The sequence below is a fragment of the Rhipicephalus sanguineus genome, chromosome 9 (genome assembly GCF_013339695.2).
Source record: "Rhipicephalus sanguineus isolate Rsan-2018 chromosome 9, BIME_Rsan_1.4, whole genome shotgun sequence".
In the NCBI taxonomy this organism is placed as follows: Eukaryota; Metazoa; Arthropoda; class Arachnida; order Ixodida; family Ixodidae; genus Rhipicephalus; species Rhipicephalus sanguineus.
The window spans coordinates 36,840,972-36,850,863 of record NC_051184.2 but is presented as its reverse complement, the minus strand read 5'-3'; the positions used below and the strand labels follow the sequence as shown (position 1 = coordinate 36,850,863).

Genomic DNA, 9,892 nt, shown 5'->3' with positions numbered 1-9,892 from the left:
CGCTCGTGGCCCGTGGTGATTTTGACGCGCCGCCATGTTGCATCACCCCGCGCACCTCTTTGGGTCTACACCGGGAGCCATCGTGTAAGGTATCAGAGGCGGACAACTTCACGTGAAGGGCTTCGCGGGCGTCGAAAACTTGGGCGGCGCTCTGTAGCTGGGCGATCGCGCGAACGCACCAGACATCGGTGGCAGTGACGACATCCGGAGAAGGCCGTTCTCGAAACCCGAAGTCGCTGACGGCTACCATGGCCAGGAGGGCCGTTCTGGCGATCGCGGTGGCGTTGGCCGTTGCGGCCCCGGACGTCAACGCCGACGGTGTCCATCTGCGGAACCACCACCCCAACATCCTCGAGAGGATCATGGAACCCTTCGTGCACGAGTTTGAACACTCCAAACTTGGCGGACCCGCGAAGCGGTCCTTGCGGGACGACCACAGTGAGGTCGTGAACAAGGTACCGCGCCTAACCCTTTAGCCGCCATGAGGTATTTAGTGAAATGACGAAAACTGCAGGGGCCGCTTTCTTAGAGCTGTTCTTTCACGAGTGTGTTTGACTGGCCTATTTTCGCCAATGATGTCAAGATTGGGCTGGTCTTCTTCGCCCAGCGTCAAGGTCGGCTATCATTGTGTCTTACAAGTAGCTGCAGCTTAAGAGGTTCTTGTGAACGCAGTCCCTGATATCTTATGGCCTGCACATATTCCCTGTGCTGTCCTGATACATTAGTTTTATTGAAGGTAGATCCACACCTTTATACACCAAGTGACGGCTTGCGCGCTAATAAAATCTTGCATTGACTGCTAGTTGATTTTTGCTCGGACCGCGGTGTAATGAGGTGACTCTCTCCTTATTATTCAGATTTCTTTCGTGATCCCTGAGTCGTTCATTGAGGCAGCGCCCCGTCTGGCCGATGTAGGCTTTGCCGCAGGACAGGAGAATCTCGTACACCACATCCTGCGGCAAAGTCGACATCGGCCAGACGGTGCGCTGCCTCAATGACTGACTCGGGGAACACGAAAGAAATCTGAATAATAAGGAGAGAAGTCACCTCGTTGACCACTGCATGGCTTGCTCGCATTGTGAACCGCGATTCCGATGTGCAAAAATCCTAGGCAGAAGTAGACAAAAAAAAAAAAAAAGCGGTTCGCGAAACAGTAGAAGCATTTTTTATCAGGAAAGCAGGTGAGGAGTGTGTCAGCGACACTCCCATGGCGCTGTACACTGCTGAAATTCAATTTCTTTCGCGTCTTGTTTGAATTTTCTTTTCTTTTCAATTTTATCGCACCTTGTTTGGTTGTTGGTTGTTGTGACGGTGCGCCTGCGCAGCTTACTGATGTATAAAAGTGTGGATCTGCGTTCAATTAAATCAATTGTTAGTGTGCGCCTGTGCTCGTCTGTTCCTTGCTCTGTGTCCTGTATAGTGGAGCTACTTACGATGGTTTCCATGGCAGGTATCCATATCACGCGTTTACTGTAATTGTTGATAGCAAAGCCCATGTGTGTTATTTTTCTGATATGTGTCGATTACAAGACAGTGCAATATGTAGTTGAGCCTATATTAAAAAAAAAGCAAACGATTTGCAAGAAGGCACCTTGACTTGCGTATAGCGTGCAGGTACGTGTTTCGTAAAATTCAAAAGGAAGGAGGCACAAGAGGAAGATAGTTTCAATGAAACTTACCCCAGTTCTGGGTTCTGGCTCAACAGCTACGTTGCCAGCGCTGAATTGTTATTGAATGCTAAGATCACAAATTCCTCACAATGACTCGCTTAACCGAGAAGCGGGCTAACTCGCATGAACACTAGCGTCTGATCTCCCTCTGTTCTTATCTAAGCCTGCGGCTCTCCGTTCTGTACGCATTGGTACGCATCTGTTTTTTAGGTAGATCAAAGAAGACCCACACGGTCCCTAATGCGCTCGCCTTAGAGGACTCGAAGGTGAAAACCATTTTCTTTTCCTGAGCTTCTTTTTCTTCTCAGTCGATCGTATCAACACAGACACGCCGCCCTCCCCCCCCCCCCCCCCCCCCCCCCCCCCCCCTCGGTTCTTAGGTGCGAAAGACTACCGCACCTAACATGGTTTTGCACTGCCTCCAAGATGTCAGGCACTGCAAGCTTTCTGCACCTCACATGATTTTGCAGTGCCTCGGTGACCCGCGCACCTTTCGCCATCCGAAGATGGCATGTGATGAAGTCATTGCGACGTCACAAACTTTGGCGATCTGTGACGTGATCAGTAACTTCATCGAACGTCATCAATGCCGTAATATCGCATTGATGTCATGGGACTTTCAGTACGCTGTCAGCTCATATACAGGTACTTCAGTATCACGTGACTTTTGACTAACTTTTTTTACTTTTGCTTGCATCATTCGTGTTGACGCCGCCGTCTCGCGATGCCTCGCCAAATCTAGATTTCTTGACTCGGGTAGACATATAGCGCTTTGCCTTAAAAGAAAGAAGATAATGCGAATGCCTAAAGAATGGCCGGATATCAACAGAGTTGGAACACCTGTCTTTAACTGCATGCAGCTCAAAATGGAACCAATCATCGAGCCCTTCTTCGTTCAGGGCTTCGGTCTGCCTCCCGTCGCTGAGAAGGGAAACAAACACAAGGTGGAAGTGAAGAAGGTGGTTATCGGCCCTGACAGCGGCAGTGACCACAAGGTTGAAGTGAAGAAGGTGGTTATCGGCCCTGACAGCGGCAGTGACCACAAGGTCGAAGTGAAGAAGGTGGTTATCGGGCCTGACAGCGGTAGCGACCAGGAGACCGCCGTGGAGTTCAGGAAGGTCCACGACGTCTCGTCCTCTTCCTCCTCGGGTCTTGCCGAGCCTCCATCTCTTCTCTCCCGCTTCGGTAGAGGTCGCAGAAACGTGGACCTGATGCAGTACTTCTGGAACAACTTCATGGCCGCGCCGCACGTGATGCACCCGAAAGTGATGCTGCTGCCCCAGAAGTCCGTCTTCGGCAAGAATGGAGAGAGCGTTGTAAGGACAGGTACGTGACTTCTTTTGTTACACTTGAGTGCTGAAATCGAAAGAAAGACAAGAGAAAAAGTGAGACTGCAGTGATAAGAAATCATTGATTAAGGAAAGTCGCCAGCCTTCCAACAATAGCTAGAGGAAGAACGCGAAAAAAAAGAAGAAATGAACGATGACATAGAGGAGGCGAACAAAAACCACACGTAGCGCTTACCGAAGCACAGGGGTCCAAATACGAGACTTTCACAGAGCCTTTTGAGCAAGAAATGAAGTCTGAAATTGGTGAACCTGTCGCCTAGTTGGTTAAACATGTTGAAGTAAGGCAACAAGGTGAGGACGAGTGGACTTTCTTTCGTCAGTGCCCTGACAAGAAAAGCGAGAAGCACCTTTTCAATTCTTCAAGTATAGCCACTACTACAGTTTTCAGGTGCGCTTGGGCGCTACCCGTATCAGGGGAAAAGTGAGTCATAACATTCGTGAACCCGCGGCGGCTGCATTTTCGATGGAGGCGAAAATGTCTGAGGCCCGTGTACTTAGCCTTAGGTGCACGTTAAAGAACCCCAGGGGGTCGAAATTTCCGGAGCCCTCCACTACGGCGTCTCTCATAATCATATCGTGGTTTTGGGACGTTAAACCCCAGATATTATTAAACATTCGTGAACGTGTGTTTTGCAACATCACCGCGTTTTTCTATATCAGTATACTGTGCTATTTATATTGTGTTTGAAGCAGGAGACGAGCTGCGGACATAAACGTTGAATAAACAAACACATGGTGAACCACCGCGCAACTGCCGAGTCGAGGACGATAAAAAAAAAACGAACGAAAAAGGGGCTTGTTCGTCAGAGTCTTGTTCGTCATTCTTATCTTCCTTGTCTCGGTAGTTGCGCCGTGGTTCACCATGCACCACCAACGCGCCCAAGTGTTCCCGTTACTAAACAAATGCGTCTGTAATAGCAGAGGATAAGCCGCACTGTATGGTGCTTCTGGCAACGAAAATGTTCTAGGCAAGTCCTAAAATACGTAAACACGTTATTTGCACAAGGATTCTGAGGTGGGCTAGTCGGTCCATGAACATTGTGGCAACACAGCGCAGACAACGGGACGGAGAGCATACAGGACACAGCACTGCGTCCTATATGTTCTTCGTCCCGTTATCTGCGCTGTTTCGCCACAACGTTATCTACATGTGCACAAATCAGAGACCGCAGGTGCTTCGGTAAATATAAATTGGCGAGTTGAGAAAGAGCCTTCATCGGGTTTCCTTGCCAGATCTAAATCGCGCCCAGCGCTTCTAAGTCGCGCGCAGTAGTTGGAAAATTCTAGGTAGCTTCCAGCAATGACGTGATGAATTCAAGAAGACGAAAATAATTAACTGTAGTCGAGGACATGCATAATTGACAAACGCACAAATCAACAAGCAAGAGCTCCGGCGCCCTACCAAAACGTTCCCAGCGGCGAGTGGCAGAGTGGAACACAGGGACATGAAAAAGGCTGATTACGCTGCTGTTTATTTCAGCTTTTTATGTTTCATGTAATACAGTTTATACGTTTACGTGAATCCGATATAGAGCAGGGCCGGGTCGGCGTATCTGGCTGAAATCTGCATGTTGGGTTCATGTTAAGCGTTTAGGGGTCGGATTGAGACGAATTCGGTCAACATGCACGCAATGTGATGGGCTGACTGTTTCCTGGGGCAGAAGATTTTACTCTTTCACGTGTCAATATTAACCGAGAGAGTCGTCTGGGCAGGCTTCAAGCAATCTCGTACAGCAGCTCGGCCGTGCTGGGCAAAATTGACCCGAGGCCCCTAAATCACTCCGAGTTCAAAGTGGATTCTTTCATTCACTACAGTTCCTACAGGCACTATCTCCTCCTCGCCTCTTAATTTTTGTTAAAAGACGGGGACAATATCAGCAGTAAGCGTTGAGCCTATCAGGATTTCGCGCTTTATGGCTACACGCTATCTTCGCTTGCGCCGTCGAAGACGCACGAAACGACGAGAAATCGCGCGCGATAGTCACGCGAGACAGGGCAGAACGGGCGTGTGATTGCAGGGCAAATCAGGGTAGGAAACGATTCACAACTGGTATCCCTCGCATGTGGACCAATCGAGGGACTATTTCCTTATGACGCTACGTGAGCAGGCTGCCGGCGTCACGAGTTGTGCCGAAAAGACGGGGAACGCCAGGAGAGATAACACGCTCGTTTTTTTGTATTTTCAGTGGTTGTTTGAGGGCCCTTTAACGCTACGTGTAAATATTTTGCAATAAATGTTTCATTCATTCATTCATTCATTCATTCATTCATTCATTCATTCATTCATTCATTCATTAGCAGATCGGTACTCTGCTTAGACGACTAACTTTACGTCGTTCATTGTACGCACTACGATAACGAAATGAATGACAGTTAGGCCAAAGAAAGAATAGGGGACATTAATTGTTGTCTTCTAACTGTAATTTAGTAATTATTACTTAAATTGAAACGAATCAAAGTTGTCTTTCCGTCGACGGGATCTGAACTCGCAACCTTCGAATCACGCGTCCGATGAATCACATTAGCACATGAAAGAGAAACAAAAATTTTCTGTCCCAGGCAACCGTCATTCGACGGTTGTGGGTTGAGATACCACCGACGGAAAGGGTGATTTTTCGGTCCACTGTAATTCCTTTCAATTTGCGTAATAATGCCTCAACTACAGTTAAAAGACAACAATTACCGTCCCCAATGTCCTGCTTGGACCAGTTGTCAGTTGAATTCTTTTGGTTGTCTGACAAAGAAACGACCCCCTCCAAACTGTGGCTTTGTATTAGTAGGAACCACATTTAGCGAGCAGTATTGTTTTGGCATATTGAAATTTCACAGGGGTGGTGGTCAGGTACTGCCTACTGCGTGCTTGAAGAATTCTCCTTCTCTCGTTCACTGTGCTGCGATAGTGGTCCACAAGAAGAGCGGAAGGAACGGGACTGGCGTCGATAGTGAGGAAGGAGTGATCAGCGTCGACGTGGAGGTGTTCGTCTTCCCGAACTCGTCCGCCGGTGCCAAGAGAAACGCCACGGATCCTCGCATCAACGGTGCGCTGTCGCGGATGCTCGCCGCAGAAGCTCAAATGAACGGTCTGATGTCGCGGCTGTTCCCTGGCGTGGGGCCCGTAATGAAGCTGCCGAGGAACCGCAGCGCCTACTCGGTGGTCGAGGTGTTTCCACCGCAGCACGTGGCAGTCGACCGAGTTGCGGTACCGACCAGGTGTGTTCATTCGTGCTTTCTTTTTTGCGCATCGGATTCACTTGAGATACGATATTGAAAGCGGCCATGACACGGACAGCCAGCAATTTGCGGTTTTCAATGAAAAATAAAGTGGGGGGTTTACTGTACCTACACATATATGAAAAATGGACTAAAATAATATTTCAGTGCAAAATAAGCCCTAGAAGTCACCGGCTATAAACTCCTCTCACTGCCTGCGACCGCCATTTTGCTATGGCGTGTGTGATGTCATGTGCTGCATGGAACGCAGCCGTCGTCTTCTATCAAAGTTTCAGCAGCTGCAAACCGTTCAATTTCGGTGCCAAGCTGAACGAAGCTGAAATAGCTCGATTGCACGCGCAGCTGACCACGGAACAAGATCGTTCACCGGAATGCAGTCGCTCGCACAGCAAGCAGCTGGTTACGTCACGGCTCGCGAGTGTGTCAGTATTGCCCAACTCTCAGGCAACTCGGGTGTTTGTAAAAATATTCGATTAGAAATTAACTGAACGACTGAATGCACTAAAATTTCGCCTGTTTCTGAACGCCCAAGGATTAACACGCATAACAGCGATTATGATAGAAAATTGGGTGTCATGACCCTTTTAAGAGCACAGGGTAAGCCCTATACTTCCCATGCTTTTTTTTACCAAGTTAAGGAACCGTTTTCTCAGCAACTAAACTACGTAACCACATAATGCGCGCATCATTTTCCTCCAAATTTTGCTCTTAACTAGCAGATTCATGAAAATCTTAAGAAAATTACTTTTTGGCGAAATTCTTTCCACTATGACCTAAATTTTGTCTTAATTTTGATAAAAAACAGCTGTAAAGACGCTTGCTGAAGACCTTCCTTGCCCTCCGCATCGTAACTAATCGACAGGCACTGCATCAGACAAAAGGCGCCATACAGACGCGCTCCAAAGCACAAAATGCAGAAAAAACGACAACAAACACGGACAGGCTCTTCGGATTGCCTCGATTGAAAAATCAGTTATGCAGTAGTTTCCCGGTCAATTTTCAGTCAATTTTCGTGGTTGATACAAGGCATCTAAGGCTATCGCCTTGACAGATGACGTCGTTTGAGCAACCCGCGTAACACCACGCAGCTCGCCAGCTACCGACGACGCTACCATGGCCGCCAATAGTGACGCCTACGCCAGCACTGCCTGTACCAAGATCGTCCTCCTGATGCTGCTCATGGCCGTGGCCTGTTTCATCTCCTGCGTCCTCGGCAGCACGCTGCCCTTCGCGTTCAAGAAGAACCGCGCCGCGCGCACGCCCGCAGTTTGGGTCACCAAGAGTGGTAAACTACTGCGCCTGCGCGGAGCCACGCAGGACGCATCCAACTCACTGCCCGTGACCCGCATCAGCGGTCCTTGGAGGGCCTAGAGGGAAAAAGCAGCCGGCAGACTGAGAAAGGAATTCTTCGAGGAATTCGCCGATTGGTTTTCAAGGACAAAAAGAACGGGGCACTTGCCAGCCTTCCTGAGGGAGGCTGAATTGGCAGCGCTATAAAGAGGCCAGTAAAACAGAAGAAATTTTTGTTTAAATCTTAGGCTTCGTGTGAAATAACGTTGGGGCAGAACATGGCAAGATTTAGGAACAGAGAGAGAAATGGAGTCGGAGGCAGTAGTTTTGCAGAGAGACGTATCGCAACTGTTGTACTAGTGCACGAAGTTTCCGTTTCCTGTACGAATGTTCTGTGAAAAGCTATGGACGGTCTTCTCATGGAAGCTAGATCACAATGTTAGCCACACATTGCTACGTTTGCTCCTTTTTACAGCGAAAGCTGTTATGAGATCATTTCACCGGCCGTTTTTGGCGCCGTAGTTGTCCGCCGCCGCCGCCGCCGCCGCCGCCGCCGGTGTCCGTAACCAGTAGCGCTCGAAATAAGAAAAAAAAAACGAAATAAGAAAAAATTCCAGGATGGAACGAGGTTCGAACCTGGGTCCTCTGCGTGGGAGCCCAGTATTCAACCTCTGAGCCATGCCGGTGCTTGAAACTGCTTTGCAAAAATGTCCTATACAGGCTTCATGTCGGGAAGGAACCGCATTAGCATATGCAATATAGCGTGGTAGAAGAGTAAAATAAGCACCAAGCGTCGCACAACGCGAATTCTGTAACCAGGCGTCACACAATGCGAATTGCGCAACGAGTACGTTGTTGAATGCTTCCAACCCATTACAAAGGGCTCTGCCATAATTCTTCGTCGTCATCAGGCACTGCATCAACAAAGTGCGCATAATGCCTTACATGCGTTTAGCAGGTACCACGGCTCTCCGCAGAATGACGAAAAATGGCACAGTGCCTGCTGCCCTAATTCTCAAAAATTACAATGATGTTACAATGATGTATCATTACACCATTACATCCCTCAGTTACAATGATGTATAGCGTAGTGGGTTCCTCGCAAGTGCACTTTTATTAGTTGCCAAGGAAGCCCATAAGCGCATGATCCATTTCCTCGGGTTGGATGGTTGGTTGGTTGGTGAAAAACTTTATTTGGGTCCTGCAAGGCGCGCGTCAGCGCGCAGCGGGCGACTCCTACGTCGGGGTCTCAGTAAAATTAACAAAGATTTATAGCGTAGTGGGTTCCTCGCAAGTGCACTTGTATTGGTTGCCAAGGAAGCCCATAAGCGCGTGATCCATTTCTTCGGGGTGTCAGTAAAGTTCTTCGCCCCTCCCCCGTCTCTCTCCCACGTCAGCGTATGTTATACAGCATGACGGGAGAGGGAAATAGCGACCGGGCGTCACCCAATGCAAATTACATAACTGGTCGGCCGTTTAAAGCTTCCAAGCCATTACAAAGGGCTGAGCCATAATTCTTCATCGTCATCAGTCGTCGCGTCAACAAAGTGCACATAATGCCTTACAGACGTATAGCTGGTGCCTCGCTTCTCCGCAGAATGACGAATAATGGCTTAGTAGGTGCTTCCCAACTTCACAAAAATTGTGATTTATGGCGTAGTGGGTACGTTTCTAGTGTACTTGTAGCCCCAAGAGAGCTTACAACAGCCTCTAGAAACGCCACTCTTTCAGCTTTCGCTGTGACTGTGCTGCGGTTTCAGCGCAGGCCTGGCGTTTTTTAGTGACACTTGTGACAGGCCGTAAAGACCACTTAATAGTGCCCGACTGAAAGGAATGCGTAAATTCCGGCAGATAGCGAGAGAGAGAGAGACAAAGGTTATCGCTTGCATCACCAACATTATGCTACCGTTGCGCGTCAGGCGTTATGAATGGGGTACGGGAGAAAGTCACAATTCTTATGCACAACTGAATGTACGTTGCGTTTTAGGCTGCTGGTTACATTTCATAAGCCTCGCGCTTTCAGGTGTACCGTTAAAGGTAAGTTGAGTTTTAATTCGGAACGGCACGAGTATATTGGTCAAAACCTGGGAAACGACAAAGTTGTACGCATAATGTTTGCAACCTACATTTTGTGTTAATTTGATGCAGGTTGGTCGTGTAGCTGAACGCATTATAAGCGGTAACAATTTGAACAGGTGTACCACCGCTGATTTTAACGCGATTCGCACCGATACACGTGCTTTTGGGAAACCCTTCCGTCATGCTTGGGTTAAATACCTTGTTACATTTCGTAGCGACACGACGCCTAAATGTACTCGAGTAGTTCCCGTCCTTAGGCCGTATTAAACAGCT

General features: G+C 48.5%; 1 protein-coding gene across 1 annotated transcript; it reads left to right on the top strand.

Annotated features, from left to right (window-relative positions):
• Positions 1 to 202: 202 nt before the first annotated feature.
• LOC119405447 (uncharacterized) lies at positions 203 to 7,621 on the top strand. Its single transcript, XM_037672283.2, has 4 exons — positions 203 to 455; positions 2,531 to 2,996; positions 5,920 to 6,229; positions 7,339 to 7,621. Exons 1-4 carry the CDS (start codon positions 249 to 251, stop codon positions 7,619 to 7,621), a joined length of 1,266 nt encoding a protein of 421 aa, XP_037528211.1. The 5' UTR covers positions 203 to 248.
• Positions 7,622 to 9,892: the final 2,271 nt, after the last annotated feature.

What these genes read in the sequence shown, in the direction of transcription:
- LOC119405447 (XM_037672283.2), top strand. Translation starts at nt 249, where the DNA reads ATGGCCAGGAGGGCCGTTCTGGCGATCGCGGTGGCGTTGGCCGTTGCG. An exon ending in ACAGTGAGGTCGTGAACAAG is followed by an intron (nt 456 to 2,530) that starts GTACCGCGCCTA and finishes AACTGCATGCAG; the next exon opens with CTCAAAATGGAACCAATCAT. An exon ending in AGAGAGCGTTGTAAGGACAG is followed by an intron (nt 2,997 to 5,919) that starts GTACGTGACTTC and finishes GTGCTGCGATAG; the next exon opens with TGGTCCACAAGAAGAGCGGA.